Consider the following 23,377-nt stretch of genomic DNA (forward strand, 5'->3'; position numbering starts at 1 on the left):
ACGGAATCACCTTGCTGTACACCTGAAACTAACACATTGTAAATCAACTATATTTCAATAAAATTTTTTAAAAAAGAGAGAGGGGGACAGTTTTTTAAAGTACAAGTGGGATTTTACTATACATATTTGTTCTGCATATTGCTTTTTTCCCTGAATAGTGTATCTTGGAGATCTTTTCATATCGATGCATGTATCTAGTTTATTCTTTTTAATGGCTGACATTCTAAGACTGTAACAAATTATTCAGTTCCTTATTAATGGACATTTCTGTTTCTAGTTTTTTGCTATCATTAACAAGGCTACAGTGAACATTCTGATACTTATTTGCTTTTTATCAATTTCCTTAAGGTTGCCAAGTAGGAAGGGAAGGAAAAGATTTTTAAGTCACTAAATCCAAATACAATAGAACACATTTATTCAGTTCAACCTAAAAAACTATGTGGAAAAAACCTGGCAATTTTGTTTTATGAGGAAGAAATGAGTTCTGCAGAAAATTCTCTCCATTTCCTTGATAATTAAATCCCTAGTGGGATACTTCTCTGCAGAGAAGACAACAAGATTATTACATAAACTAAAGTCTGTTAATGCTTTCACAGTTTTGTTTTGTTGCCCCAGACCCCTGCCCATTAAGTAATCTCTTCTCCTCCAGAAAATAAAGATGACTCAGTGACCATTGAGTTACTGAGTTTAAAGAGACTTCTTTTTCAGGTATCTCTTTGGTATCTACCACTCTAACAAAACAACTATGAGAATGAGGAGAAACACTAGCGTCACTGTTCATTTTTCCTGATTGATATCAAAGGACTAACGGGGGACAGAGAGGAATGAAGGCAGAAGGGGTGTGATGCCCTAAAACACATTTAGAATCAGAGTAAAGGCAACAGTAATGAATGGAAAGTAACTGAAAATGCATGCAATAGGCTGCTTTGCATATTTTATTGTCCATTAATACCACAGATGCCTGAGTATATTAGAAATGGTTCAGAGAGTCCCCCTTGGTGGTTCAGTGTTCCTAATTCTCCTTCAGTGATCTTTAGTGATTCTTTTAGTATCCAAGGGTAAGCATCCTGATGTACAGGTTGTGCTTTCTATACAAAAATGGGGCTCAGGTGAGTGACTGTCAAGGATTTAGCACAAATACATTTCTACGAGTAAGTCACCATATCTTTTCTGTGACTTATCCATGTAAATATATATATTTTTCCATATTCCTGTTATCCTGCCTTTCTATTCCTAAGATTCTTATTGTTTTGAATGATTCTTACTGTTTTCTCTTATTTCTTTCAGGATTTATCATGTGTGTCTCTTGTAATCCCATAAAGCTTAATGATCTAAGTAGATGGGACACCAGAAATTTGCATACAGGACCCCAGGACGATTTAACTCTCCTAAATCTTACTTTCCCCATGAAAACATTTTTTTTTCAACAACAGAAAATTACTTTTAAAAGGAAAGGAAAAAATTACAGAACACTTAACTTTGATTAAAAGGGTTCCAAATTATGCAAATGTATAATAGCTTATAAAAAGTTAAAATTTATATTAATCATTCTCTATTTCCTTTTAACCATCTTAGCCTTACTATCTTACAAGTAATAGGGCAACTTAAATCCTAGTGGACTGAATATTACAAAATCCTTAAGTTCCTTTAAGTCAGTGTTTCTTGAAATGTTGTTCATAGAAGACCTGTATCAGAAACTCTTAAGGTGTTTATTTAAAGAGATCCCTGTGCCACATCCAAATCTGCTAAATCAGAATTTCTGGAAGTAGTGTTTAGGAATCTGCATTTTGATGGAATGCCAGGGTGATTCTTGCTACATGTTGCAGTCTGAAGACCACTGCTTTTGATTCGCTCAAGTTATTTCAGAGATATGAGTTAAGTGCATTCTGGAAAATCCCTAAAAGTGAAGGCAGTAGACTGCTACCTTCAGTCTACAAACACTTATTAAGTGCAAACGAAGTGCTCCAGAGTTTAGGAACCATCATCTACAGAAAACTGCTCTTCACCACTATGGAGTTCTTAGGAGAGCTAAAGAAGAGTAAAATCTCATTTAAAAAGTTATTATTTAGATATGAAAGTGAAGATGTAGTATGATTCTAATTATGCTTAAATTTTTTTCTTAACTATATATTCATGAGCATAATAAGAGCCTAAAGGAAATAAACCAAAATATAATGATATCTCTAGATTATGGCATTATCAGTGATTTGAGGATTTTTCTGATTTTATAAAATTTTAAATAAATGTATATTACTTTTATAATTAGAAATATACAATGAAAGTTTACTTTTAAAGTTCCTGTGTTAGATATCTGGGCTTTTCTCAGTTGATTATTATTGTCCTTTAAAGATACAAATGTATTTTACTATGCCAGTTTTATCTCACTTTATGAAACAGATGAGTTTTTTAAAAAAAGATATGTGTAAACTTTTAGACATAATAAAAGCTTTTATTTGCAAAAGTCATTAATGAGACGAGGAAACATCTGCTTAGCTAGCTTTTGTATTAGGTTTGATTTGCTTTTCTTTAAGGGTACAGGTGGATTTAATGTGAATCAAGTGATTTACAGATTATTATATGGAGGCTCCTCCCAGCTCCTCTTCATTTTTCTGCTATTGTATATATAGCCAGCAGAGATTCAACCAACTGCTGATGGAAAATTTTTTTTTTTTTTTGGTAGGCGGGCTTCTCACTGCCGCGGCCTCTCCCATCGCGGAGCACAGGCTCCAGACGCAAAGGCCCAGCGGCCATGGCTCACTGGCCCAGCCGCTCCGCGGCATGTGGGATCCTCCCGCACCGGGGCACGAACCCGTGTCCCCCGCATCGGCAGGCAGACTCTCAACCACTGCGCCACCAGGGAAGCCCTGATGGAAAATATTTTTTTTAATTTCCAGAAAGTTCCAAAAAGCAAAATTTGAATTTGCCAGGCAATTTTTTACATAGCATTTACATTGTATTAGGTATTACAAGTAACCTAGAGATGATTTAAAGTATACAGGAGGATATGCATGGGTTATATGCAAATACTACACCATTTTTTTTTAATATAAATTTATTTATTTATTTTTGGCTGCATTGGGTCTTCGTTGCTGCGCACGGGCTTTCTCTAGTTGTGGCGAGCGGGGGCTACTCTTCGTTGCGGTATGCAGGCGTCTCATTGTGGTGGCTTCTCTTGCTACAGAGCACAGGCTCTAGGTGCGTGGGCTTCAGTAGTTGTGGCACACGGTCTCTAGAGTGCAGGCTCAGCAGTTGTGGCGCATGGGCTTAGTTGTTCCACAGCATGTGGGATCTTCCTGGACCAGGGCTTGAACCCGTGTCCCCTGCACTGGCAGGCGGATTCTCAACCACTGTGCCACCAGGGAAGTCCCTACACCATTTTATATAAGGGACTTGAGCATCCACAGATTTTGGTATCCATGGGGGTCCTGGAACCAATCCCTCGCGGTTACTGAAGGATAACTATATTCACTCATTCCTTCATTTAAAGCACATATTTCTGGGCCACATCCCTAGAGTTTCTGACTCAGTAGGTCTGGAGTGGAGCCTAAGAATCTATTTCTAACTTCCCTGGTAATGCTAATGCTGCTGTCCTAGGGACCACTCTTTGAGAAGTTCTGTCTTAGGTTATTTGCAAGTTGTGTTTTTCAAACATAACAGCATATTTTCTAGGGGTAAAAACACCTAATCAGAACCAACTAGAATATATCCATAGTTTTTTGTAAAAAGAAATGACAGACATTCAAATTGAAGTCTCCTGTCAATATCCTACATTTTCTTGCTACACTGTCTTTCATCAAGTCCACCTGGCAATACCTCAACCTGGCTCACATCTTCAGGACTACCCCTGGTATGCTAGGTCCCACTGGAGTAAATCATGCAGTCAAGGGGACTAGCATCACTATAAATTCATGGTTATGATGCTCATGGCTATAAGCACTTCCGTGCTGCTCAACAATCCTCCTACTGTATGATTTATCAACTGGTCCTCCATGTTTCTCCCAGACACAAACCTCTGGCTCTCTTGTGTGCCTCCCCACTATTGGCAGATGATCCTACTACCACCTCGTGGGAAAACAGAGGCAACTTCAGAGAAGAGCCTCATTTTTCTGCCACCAAACGAAACAAACCAAAAAACCATCCCAAGCGAACAATTCCTTTCCTTCTTCAGTTGCAATGGAGTTGGTGTCCTCCAATTTTCCAGCAGTCTCCACAACCTACTTCTTGAAGACATAGCTATAAATTATTGCATCTCTCCAGTATTCACTACCTTTCCTTCTCTATGGTGCTATCCAGTGAGCATTTTAACATGCCCAAGCTTCTCCCAACAAAATGAAGTAAAAAAGAAAGCACCCAAGCACCTGACTTGACTCTTGTCTCTGACCAGTTACCAACCTCTCTTTCGCTTCCCCTTCTTACCCAAACCTCTTTATTGAGTTGTCTCTATTTTCTCACTGTAAACAAAGGAGGAAAAAAGAGAATTTTGCTCAATACCCAATTCTACAAGGATTAACCTGCTGCAGTCACTGACCAACAGACAGAGGAAAGGAAGACATAAACAGGATGCTCTGTTCTTTGGACAAATAGGCCCCTTAGATAGTTAGATGTACATCTCAGGAAGAATTCTAATGAGCTCAGACTCTTGCATCTTCCCATACATTAGAAAAACACTAAAGTCATAAACTTGAGATATCTGTTCTTTGGGACTAGCAGTAATCTTTTACCAAGATGTTACTTGACTGCATGTATTCCCAAGCCCCAAATCACTGCCTCTTTGGAGCAGTTTACTCAGAGCTACTGAGTGATTGTCTCCCACACTATAGTCCTCAGTAAGACCCTGAATAAAACTTAAACTCACAGCTCTTATGTTGTGCATTTTCTTTCAGTCAACATCACCTTCTATTTCCTGTTCAATTTACTGAAATCTGGCTTCTGCCCACCAAGGAAACTGCTCTCCAGGGTCATCAGTGACTTCCAGATCACTAAATCCAATGGAGAGTTTTTAGACCTTATTTTCCTTGACTTCTCAGTAGCATCTGGCACTCCTAAAGCCCTCTCCTCCCCCTCTAATGTTCCCTTTCTCATCCCACCCCCACTTTTTCAAGCCTGAAAGTGACTCTCTCTCATCCCCTGTATCACTGACTTTCCAAATCTCATTAATTCTACCTCCTAAATATCTTTAGGAACATATGCTTTGCTAACTGCTATTGCTACTCCTCCAGGCCACCATCATTTCTCATCAGAACCTTTGTAAACATCTTCAACCTAGTCTCCCTAAATTTATCCCTGTCCAGCCTCCAATTCATCTTCCATACCCCACTCCAGGCAGCTCAAACTCCTTCTGGTTTCTCAAATAAAGCAAATTTTTACCCATATACTATTCCATTCATAGAATACTCTTTCTGCTTTGACCACAGACCTCATGACTCCAGTTCTTGATCTGACTTCCTTTATTCTCTATACCATATGAGAGCTCTCCTAGAACACTCCATACCCACCCAATCTACCAAATACTCAATGACCTGTCTTCCCCTGTAAGCTTCATGAGGGCAGAGAGCATGTCTCTTTGGGCCCATGCGTGTCTTGTGGAACAATGTATGCCCCATAACTTAGACAGGTATCTGACGCATAGCAGGTATTTAACTCTGTTGAATAAATGGATGGATTTAGGAATAAAACTTCAATGACATAAAATGCATATTCTCAACCATGAAGGTGTCTATGATCTATAGTTGAAATGAAAAATGCCATCTTCAGGTCATAAAGGAGCCTACCACAAGACTTACACTTCTAATAACAACAGCTTACTTGTGTCATTCCAGTACGCTAAGCCCTAGGCTGAGCCTTTCCATGCATTATTTGTCTTTGGTTCTTATGATGTTGTGAAGGATGTATGAAAATCTTAATTTCTAGGTGAGCAAACTAAGTCCGAAAAAGTTCAATAACATGTCCAAGGTCACAAATTACAAATGAATGAAACTGATTCAAACTGAGGTCTTCCTGAGTCCAAGTCCTGTGTTCTTAAATACTACCAGCTCTCTGGATCTGAGCAAGGAAGAAGCCAAGGGACCACATTTTCTCCTGCTAAACAAAAGTCAGAAAGTTGTGACATGACATTTCTGAGAAGCCTAGTTAGCACACAAATAAAACAACCGGAGATAAGAATCTGAATATTTCAGAGGGCAAAAGAGAATCTTGAAACAATTAAAAATGTTTTCAATTCACCCAAGCTTAATAGTAGAAAATCTAATGATGTGATTGATTACATTAACAAATTAAAGAGGAAAAACCATATTCATCTCAACGTACACAAAAAATTCTACATCCATTCATGATTTCGAAAGAAAAACAAAATGGTTTCACAAACTGGTATTAGAGGAAATGTGAAACATCTGCACTGAATAGTGAAATATTAGAAGTATTCTCTTTAAAATAAGAACAATTCAAAGATTTTTATCTCTACCTCTATTCTATACCTCGTAAATACTTCTATATACTTCAATACTTCTATACTCTTCAATTCCACTGGCTAAGACGCAGAGGAAAAGACATACGACAAAACTGGCAGTGCAGATAAGTGGCAAAGACAGGGACGATTCAATAAATGATGCCAGGGAAAGAGTTTATCATTATGGAAAAAAATGAAGCTAGATAACAATATCACTTCATGAACTAAGTTACTTCTAAATGAATTAAATACTTAAAGACAAAACTTTAATATTCTTAGAAAACATAAGAGAAATTAAAGTTTCCAATAATATTACTGTAATGTAACCTCTTGGCTATTTGTAGGCTTTTCTCTTAGACCAATTGCTCTCAAACATCAGTGCGCCTCTGAATCACCTGTAGGGCCTATGAAAGCACATACTACTGGGCTCGCCCCCGCCCCCAACCAACCCAGACTTTCTGATCCAGGAGGTCTGGAGTAGAACCTGAGAATCTCGTTTGTTTTGACCTCAGGGTAGGGAAGGATTTCATACACAAGGCATCAAAACAAAAAATAATAATCTTAAAGGAAAAGATGATTAATTCATTTCATTAAAATTGAGAATTCCTGGGCTTCCCTGGTGGCGCAGTGGTTGAGAGTCCGCCTGCCGATGCAGGGGACACGGGTTCGTGCCCCGGCCCGGGTGGATCCCGCATGCCGCGGAGCGGCTGGGCCTGTAAGCCATGGCCGCTGAGCCTGTGCGTCCGGAGCCTGTGCTCTGCAACGGGAGAGGCCACAACAGTGAGAGGCCCGTGCAAAAAAAAAAAAGAAAAAAATTGAGAATTCCTATTTGTCAAAAAGTACTAACAAAAGAGAAAATACAAGTTTCAAAAGCTTGAAGATATATGCAATACATATAAATGAAAAGGAATTTGACACAGAACACCTATAAATCTTTAAGAAAAAGGAAAACAAACTCATTTTTGAAATGGACAAAAGACATGAACAGGTATTTTTTTAGAGGTGAACCATAAGCAATCAGTGAAATAAACAATAAAACCACAAGAAGACACCCTTTTATACCCACTAGTTCGGCAATATTTTAAGTTTGAAGAGGATGCATGCTGGCAAGGATGTGCCATATGGGAACTCTTATTTGCTGCTGGCAGGAACACACTTGGGTCATCCACTTTGGCAAACAAGTTGATGTTACTCTTTTAGACTGAGTATATAACTGCAGTCCTAAGTATACCGCCAGAGAAACCTTTGCATATGAGGACCAAGAGATGTGTATATGAATGTTCAGTGCAGCATTGTTTGTAACAGAAAACAATTGAAAATTGCCCAAATGTCTAATAGCAGGCGAATAGATAAGTAAATGTATGGCTTATTTATACAGTGGAATACAAAAGTAAAAATGAAGGGCTTCCCTGGTGGCACAGTGGTTAAGAATCCGCCTGCCAATGCAGGGGACATGGGTTCAAGCCCTGGTCCAGGAAGATCCCACATGCCACAGAGCAACTAAGCCTGTGTGCCACCACTACTGATCCCAGGTGCCGCAACTACTGAAGCCTGCGCGCCTAGAGCCCGTGCTCCACAACAAGAGAAGCCACCGCAATGAGAAGCCTGTGCACCGCGACAAAGAGTAACCCCTACTTGCCGCGCACAGCAACGAAGAACCAGAGCAGCCAAAAATAAATTAATTTAAAAAAAAAATTCTTTGAGGAAAAAAAACAAGTAAAAATGAATAAACTACACCTAGAGGAATCAATATAGTTGAATCAGTAGAAAGAAAAAAAAAGTTGTAATTGAATACATTTGATACTGCTTTTTAAAAAGTAAAAAATAAAAAATAAACATATTGTTTGGGAATTTACAGTATGTGGTAAAATTATAAAGGAAAACAGGAATGAGAAAAAAACTTCTGGAGAATGGTTACCTCCAGGGGTTGGGATAGGTAGAAAGATGTGGGATCAAGTTGGGGGTGAGGAGGTGTTCTATGTTTTCTAAATTAAGTTGGATGGTGGAATCATGAGTTAACTTTATTATGATTCATAACTTCTACATACACACAATGGTTTGTTATTTTTTTAGAAATCTCCCAGAGGCTAGATCTCACAAGTAGAAAAAATACCTACAACTTAAAATGCTTTGCAATTCATAGACAAACACGAGGAAGGGTGAAGACTTTTCAGCTTGTATTGGTTGTATTGCTTTGTTGCTAGCCCCCTTTCTTTCCTCCTTTTTAAAAAAATATTTATTTATCTATTTATTTTTGGCTGTGTTGGGTCTTTGTTGCTGCGCACGGTCTTTCTCTAGTTGTGGTGAGCAGGGGCTACTCTTCGTTGTGGTGAGTGAGCTTCTCATTGCGGTGGCTTCTCTTGTTGCGGAGCACAGGCTCTAGGCGTTGCGGGCCTCAGTAATTGTGGCACGTGGGCTCAGTAGTGTAGGCTCTAGAGCGCAGGCTCAGTAGTTGTGGTGCACAGGCTTAGTTGCTCCCTGGCATGTGCGATCTTCCTGGACTAGGGATGGAACCCGTGTCCCCTGCATTGGCAGGCAGATTCTTAACAACTGCGCCACCAGGAAAGTCCCTGATTTCACTCTTGATCAGTAGACATAGTTACGTTCTTTGTAACAGCTGTATAATATTCAACATGGATTTACCACAAATTATTTAGCCATTCCCTTGTTGATGGACATTTAGGTTGCTTCCCGTTTCCTGCAAACATTGCCACACTAAAAATCCTTCTTAGAGCTCCTTTTGTGACAGTATTTTATTTCCACTCTCCCCAAATGTGGGATCACTATGTTAAAAGGTATATATATATATATATATATATATATATATATATATATATATATATACTTTAAATTTTTACTGGAGTAAGGTTGATTTACAATGTTGTGTAAGAGTAAGTATATTTTTTAAAAAAATAATAGATATTAACAAACTACTTCCCTAATTCGGTGGCAATTCACTTTCCCACCAGCAGGGCAGAAGTTCATCCTTACCTCACATCTATGATAGCAATGGATATCACTATTGTTGTTCTGTCAGTCTCACGGGAGAAAACGTTACTTTATTGTTGTTTTAACTTACATTTCCCTAACTTCTTAGTGAGGTTGGACATTTTATCATATGCTCATTGGTGATTTAATTCTTCTTTGAACTGCCTGTTCAACTCTTTTGTTCATTGCTCTATTAGGTTGACTTTTTATTATTAATTTTTAGGAGTTGTTTTGTATATTAAACACATTAACCCTTAACACATGACATGATTATTCCCCATATCTCCTTGTGCAGTTCCTGCTGACTTGAATATCTTTTGTCACATACACAGTCAGCCCTCCATAGCCACGGGCTCAGCATACATAAATTCCACCAACCACAGATCAAAAATATTCCAAAAAAACAAATTCCGGAAAGTTCCAAAAAGCAAAATTTGAATTGGCCGCAGACCAGCAACTATTTATATAGGATTTACATTGTATTTACAGAGCATTTACATTGTATTAGGTATTGTAAGTAATCTAGAGATGATTTAAAGTATATGGGAGGATGTGTGCAGGTTACATGCAAATACTACACCATTTTATACAAGAAACTTGAGCATCCTTGGATTTTGGTGTCTGAGGGGGTCCTGGAAACAATCCCCCAAAGATACTGAGAAATGACTATAATTAAAAAAAAATTTTATGTAGTCATAAATGTCTTTCTTTTCCTTTATGGTTTTTAGATTTCTTGTCAACCTTATGGCCTCCCCTACCTCAATATTATACAGATTATATGCTTCTTAATTTTCTTTTTCTCTTTTCACTGATTTTGGATTTTTTATACTCATACCTTTAATCTACTGTATCTGGAATTTTTTTTTCTTTTGTGTGATGTACAGAGTCTTTTTGTTTGTTTGGTTTTTTCCAAATGGATAGCCAATTATGAAGGTAACATTGATTAAATAAGCATTCTTTCCCTGGTAAATTGAAATACCATAGTGTCATAGAAAAAGTTCTTATACACACTTGGGCTGTTTCTGTCCTCTTTGTTCTTGCCATGGATATATTTTGTTTATTCCTGTGTGAGTACCTTGTTTTGAACAAAGCAGGTCTCCCTTCTCTTCTTCAAAATTTTCTTGGTTATCCTTGGATACTTGTTTTTCTGCATAAAGTTTAAAACTCCCATTGGGTTTAAAATTAGAATTATATTAACTATAAATATTAGTTGAAGAGGGAAGGATATTTCTATATTAATTTTTCTCTTTCAGTAACATGGTATCCTTCTATTCATACCATGTTTTCTGTTTTTCAATAAGTTTTTATAGTATTCTACTATAAGATTTACAGGATTCTACTTCTTATTCTAAATGGTTATTTCTAGAATGGGCAAAAGTTATTGGATTCTGCATGGCTATCTTATATCCAGATACCTTTCCAAATTCTCTCATTATTTTAGCTATCTCTTGTGTTTCTAAACATGTATTATATGATCTGCAAACAGGAAAAAAGTGACAAATTTTCTATTATTTATACAGATTTTTTTCATTATCTCATGCATTAGCTAAAACCTCTAAAACAAAGTTGAATGACAAAGGTACCAAGCATCAATGTCTTATTTATTTAATGGAAGTGTCTTCAGTATTTCACAGTTTAAGCTGATGTTTGCTGTTTGATACTGGTAAAGGTGTTTATCATCAGAGCTGCCACCTTAGATGTGAAGTATGGAGTGCACAATGGGGCAACATCTAAGAGGAGTTTGTTTTCTCCCAGTGCACTGGATCAGTTTAAAGTATCTGTTCCTTGTAGGTCAAAGGTATAAAACAATCTGGACCTGATGTCTTTTTTAGTGATAGATTTCAAATGATCTTACCAGTTGCTTATAATGTTATTGGTCTGTTTAGGTTTTCTAGTTCCTCTTGGGTCAAATTTGGTAGTTTATATTTGTCAAGAAAACAATCCTTTTTTCTTTCTTTAAGATTTTTAAGAATATTACCATATATTAATAATTTAATAAATTTAATAAACAGTCCTAATTTTAAAATATTATTTATATCTATGACTATATTTCTTTCTTATTCTTAATGTTGTATATTGTGCTTTTTTCAATCAGATTTGCAGTGGTTTATCTATTTTATTCTACTTGTTTTAAAGAACCAGCTTTTCATTTTATTTGTAATTTCTTCTATTTTTAATTTATGGTTGTGATAGGCTAAATCATGCCGCCTCCCAAAGATGTCCACAACTTAATCCCTGCAAGCTATGAATACGTTATGTTACATGGCAAAAGATGCCTCGCTGATGTAATTAAGGTTATGGATTTTCTGATTGGGAGAAAACCCTGGATTATCTGGGCAGCCCAATCTAATTACATGAACCCTTTCAAAAACAGAGAACTTTGGCTGGAGGAAGAAGAGATGAAGAGGAGAAAGAAGGAGAAGTCAGAGAGATTCCAAGCCAGTGAGACAGAGGGGGCCATGTGCAAGGAACAGAGAGAGGAGCTAAGGACAACCCTCAGCCCACAGTCAGTGAGAGTATGGGGACCTCAGTCTTACAACCACAAGGAACTAGCTTTTGCCAACAACCTAAATTAGCTTGGGAGGTGATTCTACCCCAGAGTCTTTCCATAAGAGCCCAGGCCAGCTAACACCTTGATTTTGACCTTGTGAGACCCTGAGCAGAGAAACCAGCCAAGCCAATCTGGACTTCTGATGTAGAGAAACTGTGAGGTAATATATTTGGGTTGTTTTAAGCTACTACGTTTGTGGTAAATTGTTATGGCAACAATAGAAAACTAATACAACTGTTCACGGATTTTTTTTTTTTTTTTGGTGTTTACTTTTCCTTGTATATTTTGCTGTTCTCTTTTAGTTTCTTTTTTTTTCTCCTGGTTTTATCGAGATATAATTGAACTTCAGTTTCTTAAGTGAATACTCCATTTACATATTTTAAGTTTTTCTTTCAATAAATAAAGGCATTTAAGCCTATATTCCTCTGAGAACCATTTTATCTAACACCCATATATTTTCCAATAAATATTCTTTTTTGCTAATTCCTAGATATTTCTTAATCTTATATATTAAGATATAGAGCACAGTATAAATTGGTTTTTAGAAATTCCAGATTAAAAGGTATATCTAGTATAGGAAACTTTTTTTTTTAGCTTTAAAAGCTTTTATTGTTATACAGAAATGCATGTGTATTTAGAAGATACAAAAAGTGAAAAGAAAAATAATCAACTGGAATCCAGCCACCTAGAGATCATTTCTGTTAACATTCTGATGCATATCTTTCCAGATGTTCAGAGAATGCCTTGGCATATAACTAACGCACTAAAGGCATTTTAACTACTGTACTCAGAACCATAAACCCTCTCACAGGCAAGCTACATAAAGTTTTGGGTAGTCTCCATTCTGTTCCTCAGAAATATGGCCGTCCACTGAGGATGATCAAACATGGGCTGAGTGATGGTGGGCATGTTGTGGAAACAGCAGGACCATGTGGGGAGAGCTCAGGATTGGAAAGACCAGCGCCTGAGTCCCAGCTCTGCCTCCTGCTGTGTAACCTGTGCGTCCTCAGCATCTGTAAAGACTGTCTCACTTGAAGGACTACGTGAGGTAAGCAGAATGCCTCACACTGCGCTCTGGCTCTAATATCCTGCATTCTGGTGTGGCACAAAGGAGGTGAGGCAAAGGGAGGGGAACAAACCGCTGAAAGCAGAACAGAAAGCTAGGAAAGTCCTGAAGAGATGCTAGTAGACCAAGGGGGTCCCCAAAGCAACCGGCAGCATCTCAATGGCCCCTGCTCTTGCCATCCTACTCTCTGAAGGGAGAGGGTCCACCAGCTGGCAGCAGAGGAGGACGCTGTCTCCCAGATGAGAACACTGAGGGAAAATCAACTTTGAGGGCAGGAGATCTGGGCTAGGCTCAGCCACCCAATTTGAGATATTCTCCTTGTTCCTTCTTGATCAGTAAGATCATGTTTGATACAGGGTTCTCCCTATGCTCCCCTTCTGTCTGGCACCTTTCAATCCACCAATCCCTACCTCCAGGCATGCTAATGCAAACTTAAATTATTAATAGTGTCCATATAGATATCAACTTTTACTTACTTAAAATTCAAAAAGGCTTAAGGCTTTAAAAACCTTACTTTAAGAAGCAGAAAAATGACAAATACATGTCTGCTAAGAGATCCTTTTTGAAAGAGGTCATACATTCATACATTCTAAAATATGCCTTGAGGTTTTATGAACTCACTCCAGTTTCTTCTCCTATATCCACAGAAAAGTAAGTTCACAATGATGTCCCAATCAGGAGTTGGATATATGTACTAAGCAAGGGAAGTGAATTGACATAGTTTGTCAAAAAAATTGACAAAGATTTTTCAACAAAATGGTTAACACCAAAAACATTAAAAATTAACCTTTACTTTTGTGATCTAGAACAGCCAAATTCCTATCTCACTCCATTAACTTACATTTAAATATAGTGCTCTTAAGTGTATGTGTTTTTTGGGGACTTCCCTGGTGGTCCAGTGGTTAATACTCATGCTCCCAATGCAGGGGGCCTGGGTTCGATCCCTGGTCAGGGAACTAGATCCCCCATGCCACAACTAAGAGACCGCATGCGGCAACAAAGACCTGGTACAGCCAAATAAATAAATACTTAAAAAAGAGTATGTGTTTTTAGTAAATGAAGACATTTAATAAATGAAATGAAAATAAAATAATCACTGAGCCTTCAAAATCTAACAAAGACGTAAAAATTCACCTCTTTACTCTTAAAGTTAAACCTAGAAAATAGAAGTGACAGAGAACGTGAGAAAGAAATCTATAGCTCTTGCCTATGCTAGTTGATCCAGCACATGGAATTTAAAGTCCAAACAATGGCAGCCTAGATATTATGAGATGGCAATTTCTCTACATACATATGTCCATATTTAAACCCTTACATTCAAACTCATAACTGAATTCTGCAGTTCTGGTGCCCCCTCAGGGGGAAATACTTATAATGGAAACAAATGGAACAGTGACTAGTGGGAATGAGATGATTTCCAAGAAACTATGAATGAATGGAAAACATCGAAAGTATCTGAATTGTTTTACTTTTTATATCTTGTTTAGAAATACACTGAGAGGGCTTCCCTAGTGGCGCAGTGGTTGAGAGTCTGCCTGCCAATGCAGGGGACATGGGTTCGAGCCCTGGTCTGGGAAGATCCCACATGCCGCGGAGCAACTAGGCCCGTGAGCCACAATTACTGAGCCTGCGCGTCTGGAGCCTGTGCTCCGCAACAAAAGAGGCCGCGATAGTGAGAGGCCCGCGCACCGCGATGAAGAGTGGCCCCCCCTTGCCGCAACTAGAGAAAGCCCTCACAGAAACAAAGACCCAACACAGCCAAAAATTAATTAATTAATTACTTTTTAAAAAAATTAAAAAGAAACACTGAGATACTGACCTGTAAGATGTAGAGAATGACAGCTGTCAGTCCAACCCAGCTGTGCAGACTATACATATTGGGGATGTTCCTGGCATTGTGGAAATCAAAAACAGCCACCAGAGAAATAATTGCAAGAATGGCAGCAACAGCGTTTAACCCTGCATGGATGGATTTCATCAGGAGCTTGCTGCATTTCCAGGTCCATGGCAGTCTGTATACGATGATGGCTAAAAAGAGACAAAGGTGGACAGAATGTAGTGGTGCTGTTTTTTTAATCAACACAAGATGAACAATTCGACACAGTGAACACTCCCTTTTGTGAAACCCTTTTCTCATGGCTTCTGCTTCCCCCCTCTTCCCTGCCTCTCAGTGGTTCCTTCTTGGGCTCTTTGCTGGCATCTTCTTTACTCCCAACTTATGAACGAAACTTGCTGCCTCTCAGGCTCAGTCCTAGGATTTTTTTCCTCTCTCTGCTCTCTCTCTGCGTGATCTCATTCACTCTTTCATTAAAATGCTACCTGCATGGTAGGGACTCCAAAATTCTCATCTCCAGCCCAGAACTGTCTTCTGAACTCCACACCCACATAATCCAATGGCTTCTTGACATCTCCACATAGATGACTCTCAAATATTTTAAACTCAACATGTCCAAAATGAAATTCTTAATCTTATGATCTGGTTTCTTCATATAAGTGTCTTAATTTGACAAGAAAAAGACAGACTAAACAATAGAAAAATATGTGCAAAGATTTAAATAGACAAAGTATATCCAAGAGTATATCTAAGTATTTCACAAAAGAGTATATCCAAGTGACTAATAAACATAATAAAGATATCAACTTCATTGGTCAACAGAGAAATGAGAATACCTCTACCACATATCTGAATGGCTCAATATGGAAAACACTGAGTATTGGAGAGGTTGTGAAACAATCAGAATGCTCATGTTCTGCTGATAAGAGTTTAAATGAGAACAAACACTTTGGAAAACTAGCAGCAGCTACTTAAGCAAAATATATGCATACCTTATGATCTAGTAATTCTACTCCTGAGTATATGCCCCAAAGAAGTTTGTACATAAGTTCACCAAAAGACAAGTATAAGAATATTATTACAGCGCTATTCATTATAGCCAAAACCTGGGAACTTCCCAATGTCCATCATTAAGAGATTGAATAAATAAACTGTGATATATTCACACCATGGAATAATATACAGCAAAGAGGATGAATGAACTAAAACTAGAACTTCACCCAATGATATGGACCAACATATAATGTCAATGCCAAGAAACCAGACATAAACAAGTATATACTGTATGATTCAATTGATATGAAGTATAACAACAGGCAACACTCATCTCTGCAATAAGAAAAGGCAAGATATTGGTTGCCCTTGTGAGGAAGGGGTATAGCAACTGGAAAGGAATGTACGAGGGATTTCTGGGCTCCTGCTAATAATCTGATTTTCAAACTAGGTGTTGGTTACATAAGTAATCACCGAGGGAAGATTCATTAAGCTATATATTTATATGTATACTTTTCTGCATGTAGATTAAACTTTAACAAAAAGATACTTAAAAAGCTTTTATTTTTAGTGTCCTGGCTTAAGCAATAGGTTATATACCCACCTCACCCAGCATGCAATTAATTTTTGTTCTGAAGACAATATCCTGCCCCAACCCACCCTCACTCCACTCCTTCAGTCCATGTCAGGAAAAATTTAGATATCTGGAAATATATGGCGGATTGAAAATGTTTAAAGAATACTTCCTTGGAAAATGGATTCTATTATATCAGCAGTGAATCATGTATATTTCTTAATTCCAGAAAAGAAGAAGCAGACACTGCTGCTGCCTTTTCCCTTCAAAGACATTTATAATTTGAATATATGAAACTTAATTGGATCATAAAAATGTAAGATTATCTTGTCCATTTTCAGGCAGAAACACAAAAAACCTACAAAGATAGATGTGAATTCAGCCTCTTTAGAGCTTTCAGCACAAGATGTCAATCTTCCTATTATTTGGTTCCATTCCAACACTTGACAGGCCTCACCATTAGGACAGTATTCCTTTTATGTAATACAAATTCTGAAGGACTACCACGTACTAATTTTAGTGCATATATGTCTATCTTATAAATGATTGATTATATTTCCTGAAGGATATGGAAACTTTGTAGACAATCATTTATATATTCAACAAATTTTTTCAAACCATTTAACACAACACCTTAAAAGGTACACTTTGTTTTTTTGGCCATGCCGCACAGCTTGCGGGATCCTAGTTCCTTGACCAGGGATCGAACCCTGGGTCCTGACAGTGAAAGTGCCTGAGTCCCAACCACTGGACCACCAGGGAAATCCCAAAAGGTACACTTTTAAAAGCTAGTTCAGGGAATTCCCTGGTGGTCCAGTGGTTAGGACTCAGCAGGTCCACTGCCATGGCCTGGGTTCAATCACTGGTCCGGGAACTGAGATCCTGTAAGCCCTGCCGCATGGCCAAAATAATTAATTAATTAATTAATTAAAAATAAAAGCTAGTTCAAGGCCCCTTCTCATCCCTACTTCATCCTCTTTGAAGGCAAAAATGTGTCTTGCTGTTTCTCCTTGTATCCCCAGAGCCTAGGACAGCCCTGGGCTCAAAATATGTATGCAGCTCCGTTAGTATTTTTTTTTAACTTATTTTGAGATACTGTAGATTTACATACAGTTGTAACAAATAATACAGAGAGATCCCATATACTCTTCACACAGTTTCCCTCAGTGGTAACATCTTACATAACTACAGTATAGTATTACATCCAGGAAATTGACGTCAATATAATCCATTAACCTTTTTTGAATTTCAGTAGTTTTATTTTTGTGTGTATGACCCTTAAGTTTTTTGTTTTTTGTTTTTGCGGTACGCGGGCCTCTCACTGCTGCGGCCTCTCCCGTTGCGGAGCACTGGCTCGGGACGCGCAGGCCCAGCAGCCATGGCTCATGGGCCCAGCCGCTCCGCGGCACGTGGGACCCTCCCGGACCGGGGCACGAACCTGCGTCCCCTGCATCGGCAGGCGTACTCTCAACCACTGCGCCACCAAGGAAGCCCTAGTATTATTTAAATAAATAAATGTAAAGCACTTTCTGCAGACTGATCAAAGTCCAGAAATCAAATTGATGTCAACTCTAACACTGTGGTTTCCCCTTCTCATGCTTTTCCTCCTCTGGTGACTCAGCGGCACATCCTATATGATCTAATGGGTTTTTTGGTTTTGGTTTGTTTTTTGCATTTTAAATTATTTTTATACTTAAAATTATATCATGAACATTTCACATATCATTAAATTATCCTTGAAAACATGAATTTAAGGACTGTACAATATTCTCATACATATTGGATTTTCTAGGTAATAATCAATTGTATGTTGACATACAATTGACATATAGATTATTTCCAATATTTACTAACTTCAACAAAAAGTTGAAGTAAAATAAATTTCACTGTCGTAATTATATGATTCTTTCGTTTTTAAGGAAAGCAAATGCCTCTTTACCCACAGACTTAGTAACCTTTTATCTACACAATCGAGTTTTTTGCAATCAATCTGTGATCAGGCAGCAGTAAAATAAAAATCTACAAAATATTAAAACCTAATAACGTGGGGCTTCCCTGGTGGTGCGGTGGTTAAGAATCTGCCTACCAATGCCGGGGACACGCGTTTGAGCCCTGGTCCAGGAAGATCCCACATGCCGCAGAACAACTAAGCCCGTGCGCCACAACTACTGAGCCTGCACTCTAGAGCCCGCAAGCCACAACTACTAAGCCTGCGAGCCACAACTACTGAAGCCCGCACGCCTAAAGCCCGTGCTCCGCAACAAGAGAAGCCACCGCAATGAGAAGCCCGCATACCGCCACAAAGAGTAGCCCCTGCTTGCCACAACTAGAGAAAGCCCACGCGCAGCAACGAAGACCCAACACAGCCAAAAATAAATAAAATAAATAAATTTATTAAAAAAACCCAAAAACCTAGTAACGCATTTCCCTTTCTCCTGGTTTAGTCTCATTTATTACACACACACACACACACAAACACCTGAGGCCTTGCAAGGTAGTAGGCACCATGCTAAGTGCTTTACAGGTTTACATTATAATCCTCGACTCAACTGTGTGAGGAAGGTATGTTTATTATTACCATTATGCAGAGCAGGAAGCAGAGGCACAGAGATGTGAAGTAGTTTGCTCAATATCTTAGTGTTTTTAAATTAATATCACTGTTGTTATCATCATTGTGGTCACCATCATTATATCCTCCAGGCACCACCCCAGGGGAAGGAATCTTAGATGAGGGAACTTGAACATCCACATGCGGAAAGGAAATACTCAGGATGTTTGCTCAAATAGCAAATTATAAGCAATAAATCACAACAGCTTTTCCTCCCCAATCTGGGTCATATTATATCAAAAACTTCCAAAATCAAAACTAACCTCGGATGTTAGAAATCAAGAATAGTTATCATGACTGAGGAGAGTTACAGGGGTAACCAAGGGGATTCTGGGGTGCCTGGAATGTTGTTTCATGATGGGTACATGAGTGTGTTCATGTGATGAAAACATGTCACTTATGATTTAGGTACTTTTCTGCATGTATGTGGTTCTTCAATTAAAAGTACCTTAAAAACGTTGCCCAAAATTCATAGACAACTATGCTCCCAATGAAGAATTTTCACTCTTCTCAATACTACGGGCACCACAGAGAAATGTGTCAAATTTTCCAAAAAACTGAAGTCTACCCTCTTTGAGTGTCCAAACTTGACTTTTAAACTTTTCACATTTACTCAAATGTTCTTCAAATTGGTTGCACACTAGCTTTCCTTCTCTAGCACTAGCATGAGTGGAACACAATTTAATCTTTTATTGACAGTTTGCGGGTTATCAACAAAACACACTGCCCTATTACTATAAGAGAAAGTCCCTAGGAACTTTCGAAGCAGGAGAGGTACTTGCCTCTGATCCAAACGGGCCCAGACAGTTAACGTTTCTCTTTTAGTCCCTGGGTCTAGTGTAGAATTTTTCTATCTCCTCTTTTAGTTTCTTGCTCAGGTTAGGGTGCCTGCCTCCAGCCTCTCCCCTCCATCAGCCTGCATTATCTATTATTCCTACCTGTTTTAAGTTCTATTTAAGTTTATAAATTTTTATGATGGCAAAAATTTTAACATCTGTTAAATCTGGGAGATGAGTACATGGGGATCTGTTATATTATTTTCTGTATGGTTGAAAGAGTTCATAATAGTTTTAAAGTTAAAACAATATTTCTGTAAGCTTGCAAACCCAATAGCCAATTAGTCTCAACTGCTAAGTAGGCAGCTTGTGGAAATCTCAGCGGCTCTCATAGAAGTGAGGCATGGAGTTTTCAGCACCTATCCTGGCAACAGAGAAGTTCTGTGGGGTAGCTGACTATGTTTCAAAATGCTCTCTAGATAGATGGAGGATAACTGCAAAATGCCGCATTTGCATAAGGTGTTTACATGCTTTTTAAAATGCATAAGTAACCAAAATACGGTGGACTTCAGGAGAAAGGGCAATCTTAGCAAATCAACCACATTTCTTAAACAAGTAGCTCTTCTCAACAGTAGTATAAACTGCCTTGGAGAGTGGAATTTAAACATTTCTTGCTACTTTGGCTTGGCACTGACCTAGACACCATTCCTGAGGTTCAGTGAGAAGGAAGAAAAAGGTCTCATAAGCCCATGAAGAGGGAAAATGCTATCAAACAGCTACTTGTGACTGAAACAAGGGTTTTTCTGTTAGAGGCCCTAGTCGGCAAAACCATTTTCGCCCAGAAAATGAAGGGAAACGTGAACACATATAATGTGAAAAATACATTTTAAATCTTTCTAAAAGAAAAATTATTGGTGGTGGAACATGCTATTGTGATAAACTTAGAAAGGAAGGGAGGGAGGGAGGGACGGAGGGAGGGAGGGAGGGAGGAAGGAAGGAAGGAAGGAAGGAAGGAAGGAAGGAAGGAAGGGGAAAAGAAATCAATACCTGTGTACAATTATTCTTTCAACAATGAAGGGAAAAATGAAGTAACTTGAATTGAATTGAATTATTTAGAAATTTTCTCAGTTCCTAGCAGCATAATCAACTCAGGAATATGTGAAATATATATTCTCCAAGATGTAATCTCTGGTTTGACACCAGCTTTCTATCCATATACCATTACAAAACTATCCACATATACAAATTTGTCTCATAGCAGGCAATGCAAATTTAGAATCTGTCAAAGTGAATGTGGGGAGAAGGGCACTTGGAGGGAGAGAAATGTCCCCAGACATAGAAAACAATTTGACTCCAGTTCTTCTGTGTTTAAATCTTGTGATTTACAAAGGTAGGAGTACGTCAGTCTTGTTCACTGTCAGATCCCAGCATTTAGCACAGAGCCTAGCACATAGTAGGAATTCAGTAAGTATGTGTTGAATATACAAATCTTGATAAAGTACAGTAATTTAATATTTCCCAGAAAATGAGCAGATCCTCTTTTAAAACGCACAAATCGGGCTTCCCTGGTGGCGCAGTGGTTGAGAGTCCGCCTGCCAATGCAGGGGACACAGGTTCGTGCCCCGGTTTGGGAAGATCCCTACATGCCGCGGAGCGGCTGGGCCCATGAGCCATAGCCGCTGAGCCTGCACGTCCGGAGCCTGTGCTCCGCAACGGGAGACGCCACAACAGTGAGAGGCCCACGTACCAAAACAAACAAACAAACAAACAAATAAAAACGCACAAATCAAAACCTCAACTGCTGACCCCAGTGTTAGTTCATATAAAACCAAACAGTTGGGCTTCCCTGGTGGCGCAGTGGTTAAGATCCCTCCTGCCAATGCAGGGGACACGGGTTCGAGCCCTGATCCGGGAAGATCCCACATGTCACAGAGCAACTAAGCACGTGTGCCACAATTACTGAGCCTGCGCTCTAGAGCCTGTGAGCCACAACTACTGAGCCTGCATGCCACAACTACTGAGCCCATGCACCACAACAACTGAAGCCCACACGCCTAGAGCCTGTGTTACTCAACAAGAGAAGCCACCACAATAGAAGCTCGCGCACTGCAACGAAGAGGAGCCCCCCACTTGCAGCAACTAGAGAAAGCCTGCACGCAGCTACGAAGACCCAACGCAGCCAAAAATAAATAAAAATAAATTTATATTTTAAAAAATGGTCCTTTCAAATAAGTAAAAAGTATTCTGCACTCGGCCCCACCTAATAGCTTTAGGTAAGCTTTAAGTGAACCCCAAAATAAAATAAGAGTAAGTTATTGAGACTGAAGTACACTGGAATTTTAAGACACTTATAAATTCTACTTAAATATGGTGTGCCCATTACACTTTTCTTAACACTCTGAATAACGTATTACTTTGACCTCCTTGGTAGTATGTTCTGAGCACAATTATCAAGATTTACAACTTATTTCCCTGTTCACCTAAGAATTCACCTGACACAGTCCAAAGGACCTCAAGTTTAAATGTAAAAGCAGAAAATCCTCTTTAAATACACTTCTTGAAAAGATTCCTGCAGTGGCTACCAAAGAGAATCTGAGCTCTGAAACATGCCTGTGCTCTCAGACTGTCTCACAGCATGAATACCATGAAACTGAAAACCTTTGGAGAATCCAAATGAAAGAAGTGATCTGGATGATTTGGAAGATTTGTTTTAGCAACTTGGCACTAGAAGCATCTCTTTGAAGTGACTAAAACCCTCACAAAGGCACCTACTTGGTACAAAATAGTGTATGAAAAGAGAAAAATTCAATTAATTGGCTAGACGTTTACAAATACCCAGAAACACCAGTTATATTTTCTTATGCCTCATATCAATATTATGACATTAGAACTAGTATTGGCTCTGATATCATTGGTGGTCTAACCCTGGTTAGGCATTTGATCTCTAAAATTAGGAGTTGAACTTCAAGTCCTAGACAGCTCTAAATATTTAGGGCTTAGGTTTTCTAAAAGAAAACCATAACTTGCCTCTAACAAAACAAATGAGAACAACTTGTAGACAGGGCTACATCTTAACTCATTTATTTTACACTGTCTGGCATACAGTAAGTGCTTAATAAATGCACTTAATAAATGCTAATTAAATAAATAGGATAATATATGAAGAAATCGAATGAATAAATGAATGAACAGACTTAGAAAAGTACAGCTGGGACTTCCCTGGTGGAGCAGTGGTTAAGAATCCGCCTGCCAATGCAGGGGACACAGGTTCAAGCCCTGGTCCGGGAAGATCCCACATGCTGCAGAGCAACAAAGCCTGTGTGCCACAACTACTGAGCCTGCGAGCCACAACTACTGAGCCCGCATGCCACAACTACTGAGCCCGCATGCCACAACTACTGAAGCCCACGCACCTAGAGCCCATGCTCCACAACAAGAGAAGCACCGCAGCGAAGAGTAGCCACTGCTCACCGCAACTAGAGAAAGCCCATGCCCAGCAACGAAGACCCAACACAGCCAAAAATAATTAATTAATTAATTAA

The 23,377-nt window shown here is 38.8% G+C and overlaps 1 protein-coding gene across 3 annotated transcripts in view; it reads right to left on the bottom strand.

The window, feature by feature from the left end:
* The window catches only part of CYBRD1 (cytochrome b reductase 1), a 36,261-nt gene that overhangs the window by 2,529 nt on the left and 10,355 nt on the right, over window positions 1–23,377 (bottom strand). For 2 of the 3 annotated variants that reach the window (XM_033860024.2, XM_019922510.3), the window contains exon 2: window positions 14,870–15,078. The exons of the other annotated variant lie outside the window; for it this stretch is intronic. In XM_033860024.2, the coding sequence (XP_033715915.1) occupies window positions 14,870–15,078 (209 nt within the window). The remainder of the gene's footprint in view (window positions 1–14,869; window positions 15,079–23,377) is intronic. 3 annotated transcript variants of the gene reach the window in all.

The sequence above is a fragment of the Tursiops truncatus genome, chromosome 7 (genome assembly GCF_011762595.2).
Source record: "Tursiops truncatus isolate mTurTru1 chromosome 7, mTurTru1.mat.Y, whole genome shotgun sequence".
Taxonomy (NCBI): Eukaryota; Metazoa; Chordata; class Mammalia; order Artiodactyla; family Delphinidae; genus Tursiops; species Tursiops truncatus.